At 34.4% G+C, this 15,908-nt stretch overlaps 1 protein-coding gene across 1 annotated transcript in view; it reads left to right on the top strand.

Annotated features, from left to right (window-relative positions):
• The window catches only part of LOC110019878 (protein LIKE COV 1-like), a 31,657-nt gene that overhangs the window by 6,993 nt on the left and 8,756 nt on the right, over nucleotides 1-15,908 (top strand). The window contains exons 4-5 of the mRNA XM_020717738.1: nucleotides 14,477-14,644; nucleotides 14,716-14,813. Coding sequence (XP_020573397.1) covers nucleotides 14,477-14,644; nucleotides 14,716-14,813 — 266 coding nt within the window. The remainder of the gene's footprint in view (nucleotides 1-14,476; nucleotides 14,645-14,715; nucleotides 14,814-15,908) is intronic.

Below are 15,908 nucleotides of genomic sequence, written 5' to 3' on the forward strand. Positions count from 1 at the left end.
CCCACCACACACACCCAATGATTCCAACTTCTGATCTCCATTTTGGAAGGTAAATTTAAAATGCTAATTTTTGACATATTGAGTTTGTATGAACCAACTTTATTGTCCTTTATCAAAATCTGTTTAATAACTTTTCCCAATAATCTTTAGAACTTACAATTATTATGAAGCACTTCTTCTGCTGCATCTCTTCATTTGTTTTTTGTTTTTTCATATGAGAGTTCTATAGGCACACAATCAACTTCTTCAGTATTTTTAGAGAGCTATCACTATAGAACTTTGATATCTATTCCGTTGAAGAATTTGTGTTAAGGCGGATACTGAACTTTTTTAATTTCTCGTGCTGTTTGCTATTCTAGAAAATGAATTATACTGCAAGGTAATTATCGAAAAATTTGGACAAAATATTTCTTTGTAGAAGTGCGTCACGACGTGACCTGAGGGTTTGGAATTTTCAAGACATGAACAAATGATTGGATGATGAAATATAAATTTTCTATTTATAGTACTATCGTTAACTAATCAATAGAATCATCCAAATAATTGAATCAGTTCCTCGGACATCTGTAAGTTTCCTCTGATATACATATATATATATATATATGCGTCGCGTACTCAGATCAGTTGGCCGGGCATCTGCTTGTCAGTTGTAAGTCTTCTCTGGTCTGAGGTTCGATTCCCCCTAAGTATAGGGTGCGGTACTCAAATTATAGGCGCATGTGGGATGATTGGGGCTCGTATCATAGCATCCGACCATTCTTTTATATATATATATATATATATATATATATTGTCAGTCAACTTTTTGATTTAATTTTTGAAAATAATTTTGAAATTTAATTTAAGTATAAGAGGCATATAGTTTGAGTTTTGAAAGTCGTATGTTTTTAATTTTTGAAAAATGAGACCTTTTGAAAAATGAGACCATTTTTGAAAAATGAGACCAAATGGATTTCATTTGTCCAATAGTTTGCATAATCGTGTTCGATACCGCGAGTATTACACCCTTCCGAAAGATAAGTATATACCTCGGCGATAGACCTAATTCTGCAAACTAAGAGTTTTGTGACTTGTGACGTTTTGTGACATCCGTTTGGTCTGCGAACATTTTATGTGTGACCGACAAGTTCCCTAATCTAATACAAAGATTAAATAGAGTTTATTTTACCTGGGTTTCAAGTTTCCTATAATGACAATCCTCTATAGTTAATTACATCCCAAATGTTTGGGGTTACTTGAGAAAATTCTCGATAATGATCAGAAGTACTAGTCTTCAAGAATTCGATGTTTTAATTTTCACGGTATGACGTGGAAAAGCAAGTGAGAGTGACTCAAATAGGAACAATTATATTTAGGAGTCCAAATGAAAGAAAGGGTAGGGGATGTCACAACAATTGAGAAGAAACCTCAGAGACTTCTCAAACTATTCTAATGTGTGGCTGAGTTTTGGAGACGATGTTATTTAGGTGTTTAATCCTGCCAATTTTATTATTTGAGACTTACATTTGCATAATATCTGATTATGAAAATAGCCCGTAAAGATAAGAGGGTTTATGTCGTAACGAGCGACAACCTCAGAACCTAAAGGGAATTAGAACTTACACTGCACAACATGATTGTACAGGAGCCTAAAGAGAGTGTGAGGATTTACGTCGCGCTGGGTGAGCTATCGCGAAATCCTATGTGTTATTATTTATACTAAGGAGAGAGAGATTGCTGAAGAAGGTCTTCTTGTTGTTCGATCCAAACTCCTTGTCGTGTTGCCCACAAAGCTGGATCCAAGCTTCTCGTCGAAGTAGCAGTCCTAAAGTCTAAGGTTTAAAAGGTTTTATCAGGCGTGTTTCAATGTTTTGGTTTTGTTGTCATTATGAGGGAATTTAAAGTTGATTAGAGCGACACCGGTTAGGATCCCATGGTTCCCTCGTTCAGCTACCATTATTTTATTTTGAATTTACTTAGTTTAAACGAGTTATTAAGCTCTTCTAAACTGGGGAGTTCTCTTTAGCAACCGTGGGTTACCTCATCCGAGAGAGTCCCTTAAATTCAAAATGATGTGTTATTGTTTTTTTTTTTTGAAAATGTTGTCTAATTTTTTAAATTTTTGTTTTGAAAATGTTGTTGAATTTTTTAAAATGATTTTTTTGAAGAGATCTCACCGGCGAGAAGTTTGATGTCATCCTTTTCATTTGTTCCAGGGGTAGCTCCCACGATCATTTAAAGCTTTGACCATGTCCGAGTTTACCTCGCAAAGGCACATCGAGAAGTTGGTATGAGAAGTCTACTCGTTTAGTTTGAATATATGAAATGTATGATTGAAATTATGGAGGTTCAAATTGATTTGAATTACATAATATTATTCAAGCATCCACTCTACTCAACTCTGAGGTGTTTACATGTCTCACTCCTAAACTTTCCCTTAAATTCATGTCATCCAAATCTTTTATATTACATCAAGAATACCCCTGTTTTAATTTTTAAAAGTGAAACACAACTTTCTGAAAATGAAATACAGCTTTTCAAGAAAAGTTAAAGTGGCATATATGTAAATATTGAAGTTTAGGTGTTAGATATGCAAATACATAGCGACCGAGTGGTATGTATGTAAATCTTCCAAATTGAATCAACCCTTATTCCGCTCATCCTCAAAATGACAAAATGACCAAAAATCTCTCTCTTTCTTATCAATCCCACCCCCTTTTAACAAACTTTACCTCAGTATTTTAACAAACTTTACCTAACAAACTTTACCTCAGTATCAGGTTGCATTATAGTCAAAGATTTGTCGTCACATATTTTCTATCGGAAATCAACGTTGCAACAATTTTGCATATTGATCTGGTTTCGAAAGATATTCTCAATCAATTTAATCAGCTATATAGGACTGTCAATTCTAATGTCTGAGAAAGATCTATTTTATTTTAAGTGTGGTCTCCAGATTGTAATCTTGATGGGGTTCCTCACATACAATTCTAAGTGTTATTTTCGAAGCAGTATGCAGTTCATGAAAAACTGGCCCTCCATAATTCTCTTTATTTCAGTGTAGGCAATGCAATTTTCCTCTAGCAGCTGTTTTTTTTTTTTAAGTCATCACAAATCTCTCGGATGTCTTCTATTTATTCTTTGGCTTCAGTGTAATCTTTAACAAGCAAATTCCACTGTGCTTGTGTGTCTATATATATATATATATATATATATATATATATATATATATTAGAACGATAAGAAACCAATATTTAGTTTAGCTTTCTGGGTGAATCTAATATGAGTGCATTAAATCTCTATTTCACCTACTACTCATAACAAATTATAACCCTTCAATCAGTTATGGTTTATCGATATTAAGTCTTCCAAATTATGGACCTTATAGGTACACCCATGAAATCAACGAATTTAAACAGCAACCTTGGAAAGTTGAAGGGGCGTTTACATACATACCACCAAATTATTATGTAAAGACATGTCTAACACTTAATCTTTGCTCTTGACGTTTGTACCTCCCAAATATTTCATATAACACAAAAAAAAAAAAAACACTATTTGAACCTAAAAAAACCATCAAATGGCTGATATGTGACCCAAATTATGAAATAAAATATGGAACAATCATGAAGTTTATCATTGACCACATACAATACACGAATGAAACTATGTAAGCACAAACTGTACCAAAGTTTGTTACCCTTAGAGAGAGCATGTATGTACATATATCGAAAAAAATGTAAACATATGCTGATTTATGAATATCTTAATTATGCTCGTTCTTATTTTGAGAGGTGAGAAGAAAATGTTCACTTTATTACCTCCAAAAGCTGAAGTGTCTCTTTCTGCAGCTTTGATGCTGATTCAGTGCTGATGTACTTGGCATCAACAATCTTCAAATTTGGCTCTCTGTTCACCGTGATCTCGTCGCTGCCTCCTTGCTAACGACAACTGCAATTCTATGAAAATTGCAGAATCGAGAGCAGAGAAGCAGGTCAACGGGTTCAGTGCAGAGGAGAGGGGGCCGAGGGCTTCGGCGTGAGGAGAGGTAGGCAAATGATGTAGAGGCGAAGGTTTTGGGTGAGCGTGAGAGGGCGAGCGGGAAAACCTCGAGAAAGCGAGGTGAATCGAATCCGACAATGAGGGAGGGGGAGGTAGCTGGGCGCCGTCAGTATAGTGAGGATGCAAGCTTTGATGTAGGGAATAGGCGAGCGACTTCGGTGCGGGAGATTGGGAGAGGGAAAGCAGGCAGATGGGTTCGGTGCAAAGGAGAGGGATTCGGTGCGGGGAAGAGAAGACGAGGCAGGCGAGTCTCGAGCGGGGATCTTCGGCGTGGGAAGGAGGAGCCGCGCAAGGGGAGGCGAGGCAAGCGAAGGCCTCGGTGCAGAGGGGAGGCGAATCAAGAGAGATAGGAAGATGGAGTCGAATGCGGTGAATCTGTGATTGTCGAATTGGAGAAGGAGTTGAGCGGGATCGAGCCGAAGGTGTTTTCCGTGCCGAGGAAGAGGGGGAGATGGCTTTGTCGAGAGGGGGGGAGGCGAAGCAGGCGTGCTTCTCGAATGAGGCGGGGAGCAATTTTGTATATCCGGGATTCCAGAATGACCGTTATAAGACGATGGGCGGGTAATTGATGAATTTCCATTAACAGAGGAGTTTATTTGACATATAACAACTCTTAATTAAATTTCATCAAGGAGGGATTAAATGATTCATTTGAAATTTAAAATTCGAAATTGTTCAGTCCGAGTCTAGCCCGAATCGAATCAGAGTTAAACCTGTGTTGAGCCCGGGCCCGCACCCGGCTAATTAAAAAAAAACGTGCATCGATTTTGTGTTAATAGGCGGGGACCCATAGTGATGTGAGTGTCCTTTCTAGCTAAAGTCGACATCCCAGACGCATCCGTGTGGTCCGTTTTGTCATCCAAGGTCGTTCGGACGAATTCGCCAAAATGTGTCAAATTGTGGTGTCAGCGAGTGCATGAGTCACTAAGGGTTCACCTAAGGTCGTCTGATCCTGTAGGAACTCATCATGTTAGTACTTAGCCCTTGCAACTAAGAGTTGAGTGTTTGTGACTACTTATGCGAGGTTTGCACAAAAATGAGTCAAGAAGTGGCTCGAAGTTCTATGAGAGGTGGGCTCCATTAGTAGTCTGTTAGGATGGTCAACAAGGAACTCCTAAAGCTAGATCCTGAGTTCTAAGCATATGAGACTAAGACCTCACTGAAATGAGGTCAACATATATATATATATATATATATATATATAAATTGTCATTTCTCTATGTTGACTATGTCTTCCATGCACATTTTCCATCCTTTAACTCATTTTTCAAAGTACAAGTATTGTTCTTTGAATTTGTTAGTTTAATTACATAAATGCTTGTGTTTCAAAACTACAATAACATAAATAGAGACACTATGCATGCAAGTTGAACATAGTAAAGCAATATAGAATTTGTCTAGCAATTTATGTAATCAAAATGATCATTCAAGAAATTCCAAATTATTCTATTATACAATGCAATATTTTATCTTATTAATATCATTTTATATATATACATTCTTCACGAGCACCATCTAAATCTATATCAATTAAAATACACCAATAGTAATATCTTTTTTCAGTTTATGTGCACTTATATTTTGGCGTCCCCAACTAGTACTATAAGAGCGTGAATTCTATCAGTCTATCAGACGCATGCAAACAAGCTATATAAATCATTATATTTGCACTTTACGTACCATTTCATATCATTTTGTAATTAACTTTATATAATGTATATGATGAGAAGTAAATGATAACTGACAATTAGTGTCATTTGTTTCAACGTGATCAATATATTTCCTAACAGAGCCAAATCATAAAGAAATATGCAATAACAATTGACTAAATAACATTCATTATGTATTAAATTTAGAAGAGCGATATCACCATTATTTAGAACATTAGTACTCACCTCGTTGTTTAATTATTTGCAATCACCTTTTTACTCCTTAAGCTCTGGCTTCTTCAATGAATCACCGATAATAATGTATATGATAAGATACTTATTTTGATTCTCTTTAGTCTTAATTAACAATCTTTTATTCAAATATATGTTTTTTTCATTTTGTTCTAAATCATTTAATCTATTTCTCAACATAGTATTAAGCTCTGAACAATTAGGCTTATTCATATTTCTTGAATTTAGTCACTTGACTACAATTTTGATTCCATTTACTTCATAAGGAACCATTTTAGATCAATGTTATTGACACCGAGTCTCTTAATCCAAATTCGGAATAGATGTGATCGATTCATTTGTCAAGTTATGGGTCAATATATTAGTTAGTGTATTTTCATATGTTTGCTTTTATTAGGGTGTTGGTACTTTGTTTATAAAAATGTGATTGTTTTTCGAATTAGGGGCATTTTTGCTTGTTTTTTAGTTTTGTGAGGGCCTTTGCTCCCTTTGTGGTTCCCTGAAAGAAATGAGTTTGTATTCACGGTGTTGAGTGATGACAGTTGTATCCTTCAGTTGTTGGTGGCTGCATCCTGGGCCTCATTCATTCGTCAATCCTTTGGCTGGTGCTTTCTACACCCCGATCAGTTGTCAGATTAGGAAACTCTTGTATATTGTATCTTTTATTTGATTAGGGCATCTGTTCTTTGTTTTGTCCATTTTTTTCCTGTTTCAGGTTGCTTTCTAGGCATTCTTGCTGAATATTATCAACCCCCCTTTCTCCGATATCATTTGGTGATCGGAGCTTTTGCTTCTTGATCTGAATTCTTTCCCAGAATTTGCAAATAGATTTCCATCCCTGCGTTCAGTTTGTTTTCCTGTGATTTTACAATGTCACCTTCTTTTTTATACTTTTCCTTCTCTTAGGAATGTCGTAATTTTCCACAGCTTGTGGTTCTTTCTGCTCTCAACCTTGCTGACAATCCTTCATCTATTTTCTAGAATTCCAATTGGCATTCCTATGTAAACGATTTGTTGTTCGATAATTATTCTCACTCGTTCAATTTCAAGAAGATCTCATATCTCCGAGATTCCGAGATCTTGTGTGTTGTTTGAGAGGAAGACTTGCCTTCCTATTATAAAATCTAGAACATGTTTTCTTCAGAAGACCTACATCTAAGCGATGGAAGGCCACATTAAGCTATCTCAGGTCACGGTATCAGAGAAGCTCTCCTATATTTTCATCTTTGGATATGCTCGGCGAACCGACTACGAGTTAGGTGTGTCAACCATCCTGCCAATGCTGCAATGTTGTGGAATGACTGAGAGGGGGAACCAAGGATAAATACTAAAAGAATGGAAATTGTGCTTGAGACTATATGTGATATAAAGAATAACAAGAAACAATTGAAAGAGGATCCAACTCATCATACGCAGATAGAGATATCGTGAGGGGCCTATTGACTGCTACTTGAAAGATAAGTATTGCATATAATATCACTTGGAAGAGATTGATTCAATGGAGATGAAGAAGGAGCTCCTCCCACCTGAGGAGAATGAAACTCAGTGTCTTCGTTTTGATCCAGAATAGATGTGGTTAAGTCATTTGAGACAAGTTGTGGGTTAATATATTATTAAGGGTATTTTTATCGATTTGATTTTATTAGAGTTTCAGTTCTTTTATTAGAAATATGTGGCCTTTTATTGTATTAGAGGTCTTTTTTCTTATTTTTAATTTTTGTGAGGACTTTTGCTCGCTTTGTGGTTCCCGGATGAGAATGAGCATGTATTTACAACGTTTGGTGGTGCTAACTATATCCCTCCATTTTTGGTAGTGACATCCCGAGTTTCCTTTCTTCGTGAATCTTTTCGATGGTGATTTATGTATATTCCGATTGGTTAAATGGTAGGAAACTCTTGTATCTTGTATTTTTTATTTGATTAGGGCATTTGGTCTTTGTTCTATCGATTGTTTTTTGTTTTGGATTGCTTTGTTGGTTGTTCTTGCTGAATCTTTTCCAACCTCGTTCTTTGGCATCAATTGTATATTTGATAAACCAAATTGGAGACATGCAATATCCTAGGATTAAATTAGCTATATGCAAATATTTGGGGGCCTATTTTGGTGTTTAACCCTAAATATAATTATATATACTAGTAGTACTTGTACTATATAATATAATATAATACTCTATAATATATTATAGTATATAGTAGTGTATATATAGTATCATTATATTCTATTATATTATGCTACTGTATTTCTACTATATAGTATTATATACTATAGTACCTTTTAGAGTTTGCAAAATCAAATATTTCAGAATCATGCATATTTTAACATTTAAAGGAATTTTTTAAACTATCAATATAATTTGAAAATTTGCTAATGTTATCTCTCATTGAACAATGGAATATAATTTTGAACCTCGAATTTCTAATTCAAAATTTGAATGAGAAGCACAAAATCACACAATCAGTTTGAATTTTGTACTTGATAAACCCTTAATTTAGACACTACTTGTATAGATAGATAAAAGCTAAATCATGAAGCATCTACCATATATTTTAATTTATCATCATCATTAACCTTATCTGAACTATTTTAGAGTTGGGAATTTGAATCATTATTTTTTTTTCATTCTTATTGAGTGTTATATGAGGTGCTCAACTTATTTTTTTGCAAATCATTTTGAATAAATGTTATCCATATTATCTTAGACATACCCATTTTCCCACCTATTCTTCTGCATTAATTTTATTAAATTGTCTAATAAGCTTGGTCAATGTTTCTCTAGTTTTTCCTCTAGTATATTCATTGTCTAATTTCTCCTCCCTAGTTTTGCTAATAAATCTATGCGAACATTCTTATTCCTTAGTTTATCCGTTCTAATTTAGCTAATAACAGTACACATCTTGATTTTCTTATTTATGCTATTCAACTTAGATATTGATGATTCCTTTACAATACAACATTTGGATCTATATAATCTTATCGACCTAATTGGGGTTTTATAAATTTTACACTTAGGCCTTCATTATATCTTATTATCACAAAACTCTCGAAACAATATGCTATTTTAACTATTCACCTGAAAAATTATATCCTCAATTATATATTCATTTATTTGTATAATAGTTTTTAAATATATAATTTATCACACTTGGACTTTCATTCAACATTTGTCTATGAACTAGCAAATATAATTTCAAAGGCAGTAGAATTGTACATTATATTGAATGCCTTATCATAGAAAAAAAGAAAATATTATCAAATAAAAGCGGTAAACCTCTTATTCAAAGTAGCAAAAATTGGATCAGCAGAAGTTGAGGATCAAGATTCAATTGTTTAGCCAAGGTTGAACCTAATGATATATAAATATTAAAACTGTTGTAATGTGTTTTAGTGATATAATAATGATATTCTAATTCAAAACTCTTATATCTTGAATATTTTGAATATAATATTAAATTTAAATTTTGGGATATGATATTTTAACTATTTTATCAAATTTTAATCTAAATCTTTTATTTTTAGTCGTTGGATCAAAATAAAAAAGCTAAAAGTAATTAATATTATGATGGTGTAATATTCAAAAATCGATTTGGTTTTTCAATTTTACCCTCATATTTGGTCTGTTTTATGTTAAAGTACTTTTGAACCAACTACATGATTTGTTTATAGTTGCACTAGTCTCTTCGATTTGATTTTTAAAACCATGTTCCTTTTAGTACATGGAAAAACCTCTTTCATAATTTTAGAAGGCATCTAAAAGATAATTATAGAATTTGATGGGGACTCATGATTATAAATATGTGGCTTGAGGTTTGTAAAGATAAAACATTTCCTTGATTGAATGACTTTCTTATTGGATGTCATCCAAAACATGTATACTTTTAGAGCTTTTGTCAATGATATTGGTGTTGTGCTTATTTTGCTGGTCAAAGAAAGCCAATCTTATCCTTCGAGACTCATCGATTTGTTAGAGAGAAAACTTATGAATAATTTATTACAGGGTAAATCATGTTTATTTTAACAAAAAATTTTCTAATGTTAGATCTAAGACTGCGACTTCTTATGGGTCCAATCACCCATAAATTATTAAGCCTTATGGGGGATTACTCTTGATTAATGAGGTTTATTATGACCACCTTTATGGTTAAATTTATCATTTATGTTTGAATGAGTTAATGGGAAATGAAGGAGACTGAGGCAAACTCGATTAAGATCTTTTTGTCTTATTTTTCTTAATATGTTAATGTAGCAGTATGCCAATGTTAGGTGGCTTTAAGTGATGACATCCAAGGAGTTTACTTAGCAACTATGAGTTATCTCCTCTCAGGCGCCTCGAATGGACATGGATAAAAATTTATACGTGCACCAAAGATGCGATTTGAGTTTGCCATCTACTCATTCACTGATAGACAACCAGCCATACCAATTTCTTTGAGTAGTTCAAGTGCAACATAACATGGCCAATGATTAACGAGCTCAGTGACATGCATGACCTTCAGTTCTTCACTTAACTTTAAAAATGTGTCTAGAACACAATATTTTTTATTTGCGTAATTTTATTTAACTACTTGATTTTGATTTGTTGGATTAAAGCATAGAGGCCTAAGTTTAAGTTGGATTGGAAAATACATCCATAGAAAGCTCAATATTTTATTTTATGGATTTATTTGCGCAGCCCAAATTAATCGAGATAGGATGGGGGCCTACATCAATTGGAAGGCACCTTAGTGAGGCTTACAATCTTGAGGATTTGAAAAGCTAGTAATTGGTCTTACAGCTTTGCTTTTTGTTTGGAATTTAATTTTTAATAATATAATCCATATTGAGAGGATTCACTAAAACTTCAGATCAAGTGGGAGTTAGTATGATCAAATCTTGGTCCTGAGCTTATTTGCCTCAATATATTGAGAAACATTTTGGGGCTAGGTTATGCATTTAATGTAATGACACTCTTAGCATTATGAACTTGTCTCAGTACTAAATATGGGTTGAATGGAGGAATGTGTTATCATGCTTAGCTTAAGTGCAATTTTGTATTTTATTAGCCTAAGGACAATTTATTCTTTAATTATTTATTTGTGTTCAGTATAAATAGGGTTTAATAGTTTAGGATTAGGCTTATACATGAAATTGGGTCTTGAGCCTTGGGATTAAGATTTTGGAGAGATTTTCTACCTCTTGAATTGTAGGATTTGGGAGAGATCGCCTACCTCTCAAATTGTAGGTTTTATCATTTATTTCATAAGTTTGTGATTGTATTATTTGCTTTTGAGAAATAAAAAAATTATTTTTCCCTAATGTCTATGGAGAATCCTATCAAATGGTTTTAGAGCAATCGTTTGGGAGATCACCAACAAGATGCCGGTGAATAGGGCTTGAACTCATTTTGTCGGATCTCCGAGCACAAGCATACTGAAAAAATCGCGTACGGGGTTGTGATACAATCACGATAAGAGCTAGTTAGTCCGGAGCATTTGTCATCTCGACTGAATCGTGACGTCTAGTGCCAAAACAGTCGCATGAAGCAGTCATGGGTAGCAACTTCGGAATCGCAGCATGCAGACTAGAAAGATTTTTATACAGTCGAATTGGAACCCTCACACAACTGTTTCAATTCGAATTAGTTGGGAAGCAACGTTGAAGTCACGAAGAATTGAGTATGTGTGGCTTCGCTGACTCGCTATACAATCATGATTGTCAGGGAAGAAGGATTGTGGTGTAGAGAGCAACATCGACTGACCAATCTAGACGCGAACAATGGGATTTTGACTTACATTGACCTAATATCGTGATAGTCGCGGTTGGAGCTGCCCATTTTTGTGCCCAAAAGGCTCTTTTGTGTAGCTTTTCTTTTAATACGGTCTCTGATTCGTCGGAGCTTTTTGATTTCCTTCGTGAAGACAAGGCCTCTTTTGTATAGGTCTAAGGACCTCTTTTTTGTATTTTCTTGTACTTCCTTTGTTATTTAATGTAAAATGCACACCTTTTACGAAAATCAATGACGATATTGATGTGATCCGGGATTACTGACTTGCGGTACATTTTCGATAAGAGCTTGTTGGGAAGTGACGTCGAGATTTCGTGGTATAGAAATTTTTCCTTTGTGATTGAAAGTTTTCTTGAAAGTAATGACGACCAAGAAAAATGGATGCCTTTGAGTAGAAATTAAAGGGAGAGTTAAACCACATCAAATATGAAATAGGCAAACATTTTTTAGGGGAGTTTCGATAGAAGATTTACAACCCTGAAAGAAATGATAAAGAAAATCATGCAGTTTAACACAAAATCATCTCCGCCCGTCGCGGGATCGAGCTACGACATTGGGAAAGGGCACGAACTGTAGCAACCAAAAGAATTCGCTCAACATCAGGCTGATTGGGAGCTACTGTATCAAGCGAAGAAATCAAGAGCAAACTTGAGCGGCAACACTTGAAAGAAATAACATAACATTCGGACGGCTTGAACAAACGGATGCAAACAAGTTCAAAGTTGACAGAGATGGAAGAAACACATGATACGGAGTTGACAAAGATTCTAGTGATCGATGAGCTACGAGATGAATTGTTAGGGGTTGAGATATTTTCTAAGATTGATTGGAATTTAGGACATCTCTAGATGATGCTGACCATGGGAACCATAGACTTGATCCTACAGCTTTTTTTCCTAGCTTGAGAACAAGATGTCTTTTGGGAGGGTAGTATTGTTATGTCGGTGCCTAGCCAAAGGGCATATTTATCTTTTATTAGCGACAGGGCAATTTAAACTTTTATTATTTATTATTGTTTGATATAAACAATGCTTAATAGTTTTGGGCTAAATTTATGCATGGGATCGGGCATTGAGTTTTTGGTTTAGGGTTTGGGTGAGATTTCTTACCTATTGAATTTTAGGATTTGGGAGAGATCGCCAACTCTCAAATGGTAAATGCTTATCCTTTATTTTATATATTAGTGGTTGTATCGTTTGCTTTAAAGAAATAAAATATTTTTTTTGCCCTAATTTCTACAGAGAATTCTATTAGAATGTTATGTCTTTGCATCACCATCAATGATTCACATTTAGATATTTATAATATTTTAGGGAAATTTACATACATACCAGACAATTTTTATTTATTTACATATTTAGCATCTAAAATTTAATATTTACATTTATAACACTTTGATGTCATAACCTATGTATTTAAAGAGTATTTAAATTTTAAAAAGTTAGTAATAGTCATTTTTTATGTAAGATTAAAAATTTGAAAGTTCGTAAATAGATGTGTAAATACATAAGAATTTGGTGGCATGTATTTGGATTCCCCTACTCTTAAGACAAACCTATTTAAAAGATGCAAACCTTATCTTTTCTGATATATCCATTCAAACTGTTTCTCACAAATAAGGAGAGCGCACCATTCCGTGTAGAGTTTTGTTTTTTTTAGCTCTTGAGAAAACATAAATTTCTTTGTGAATTACTATAAATATATAATGTCATTAAAAAAACCCAAATTTTGATCTATAAGGACTAGTTGGACATTCGTTGTCTGCAAAGGGCAGCTAACATTTTGAGTTGTTGTACAAAGGGAAATTGCTTTATCCGAATTTTCTTTATTTTAGCCAAGAGAAACTCACTTATGAGCGAGAAGGTAGATTAATTTCTCCCGCAAAAAAAAAATTAAAAAATTAAAATTCCTTCAAGTGAATGATGGTAATTAAACGGTTCAAACAATTTTATTGATTTTGAAAACTTGATTAACTTGAGCAGATAAGTGTATTCGTCATCCAAATGCATCCATGCTGCAATAGATTTGCCTTTTGCAGCAGCGGCAAATACTTTCCATCCTGCAATAGATGAACACTTAACATAAACCTTTATGTAGCTAAGTTTGGGGCCTGCCAGATACCTTTAAGGAGTTGGAGCCTACTGGATACCTCTATGTAGTTGTTGGAACCATTTAAGGTGGTACTGAGCAGATACTGTGGAACGTTTTTGGAGGACGAGCAAAAGTTCCCTCATGAAATGGATTTTTCTATCACAGAATTCTCATTTATTGTAGATTAGTAGATTGGTGTCAAAAACTAATTTAAATTTCTGTATGAATCATGAATTTTTTTTAATGCTCATACTTGCAGGGAAGACATGTTCTGTTGATTTTTTTTTCAACCATTTAATTGCACACAATTCTTATGTATTTACATATCTCACACCCAAATTTTCATATTTACACAGCCATTTAGTAGCACACAATTCTTATGTATTTACATATCTCACACCCAAATTTTCATATTTACACAGTTAGCACTCAAATCTTTATTATCACATTAAAAATAGCATTATTATCACTTTTTAAAAGTGAAATACACCTTTTCATGCATAGATTTAGAACACCAAAGTGCTATGCTTATAAATATGAAAGTTTAGGTGTCAGATATGTAAATACATAAGAATTGTGTGCTATGTATGTAAATTTCCCTTAATTTTTTGGTGCTAAGTATAATTTACATCTTTCCCATTTTCTCTTGTGAAATTATACTTTGATATTTTTCTTTTCTAGGTCTTGGTTTCGTAACTTCCATGACATTCATTTTCTTGGTTGGCGTTTTCATGTCATCATGGCTTGGGGCATCTATCCTTGGCCTTGGCGAGTGGTTTATCAAACGGATGCCTTTTGTTCGTCACATATATAATGCCTCAAAACAAATTAGCTCTGCTATATCACCTGGTAATTTATTTTAAATTTCATTTTTTGTTGCCTGATTTCATATGTTTTCTAAATGTTTTTTTCCCGTGCAGACCAGAACTCGCAAGCTTTCAAAGAGGTGGTTATCATAAGGCATCCAAGGATTGGAGAATATGCGATTGGGTTCATCACTTCTGCTGTTATTCTTCAGGTACTTTTCTTCATGGTGTGGAAATCTCTGAATATTTGGAAACTGAATGATTTTTTGCAATAAAGCACATTCAGACTAGCGTCCACCTTATTGTAACTTTTCTATCATCTTTATATGCACAAAACATTCAGTTATGCTTCCTACTATTTGGTCTTTCGCAATTTTTTGAATTTCATCAGTTTGGTGGCTTAACTCTGTTTTAACCATTTAGATTTACATTTTGAAAGTAATATGTTTTGATTTTTGAAAAATGAGACCAAATGGATCTCATTCGTCCAATAGTTTGCATAATCGTATCTGATACCGCGAATACTACACCCTCCCAAAAGATAAGTGTAGACCTCAGTGATAGACTCAATCCTGCAAACTAAGAGATTTGTGACATCCGTTTGGTCTGCGAACCTTTTATGTATGACCGACAAGTTCCCCTACTTAATACCAAAATTAAATAGGGTTTATTTTACCTGAATTCCAAGTTCCCTATAGAGGCAAGCCCCTATAGTTAATTACATCTCAAATGACTGGAGTCACTTGAGAAAACTCTCGATAATGATCAGTGGTTCTAGTCTTCAAGATTTCAAGATTTAGGTTTTCACGGTAGGATAAGGAAAATCAAGTGGGAATGGCTCAATGCGGAACACTTATTTTCAAGAGTTCAAAGGAAGGAGAAGGTATAGGATGTCACTGATCCGAGATAAATCTCGATGACTTCTCAGACTATCCTACGGTGTGGCTACATTTTTGGAGACAACGTTAATTAAGTGTTTGATCTTGCCATTTTTTTTTATTTGAGACTTAAACTTGCATAATGTCTGATTATGCAAATAGCCCACAGAAATATGAGGGTTTACGTCGTACCGTATGACAATCTCGGAACCTAAGTCGAGTTAGGACTTACGCTGCACAACATGGTTGCACATGAGCCTAAAAAGAGAGTGTGAGGATTTACGTCGGGCAAGGCGAGCTATCTCAAAGTCGTATGAGTTGTTATTATACTAGGAAGAGATAATGCTGAAAAAGTTCCTCTTGCTGCTCACTCCAAGCTCCTCATCCTGCTGCCCACAAAGTTGGTTCCAAGCTCCTGTCGTCGCGATG

Source organism: Phalaenopsis equestris, unplaced genomic scaffold (assembly GCF_001263595.1).
Source record: "Phalaenopsis equestris unplaced genomic scaffold, ASM126359v1 Scaffold000084, whole genome shotgun sequence".
Classification (NCBI taxonomy): Eukaryota; Viridiplantae; Streptophyta; class Magnoliopsida; order Asparagales; family Orchidaceae; genus Phalaenopsis; species Phalaenopsis equestris.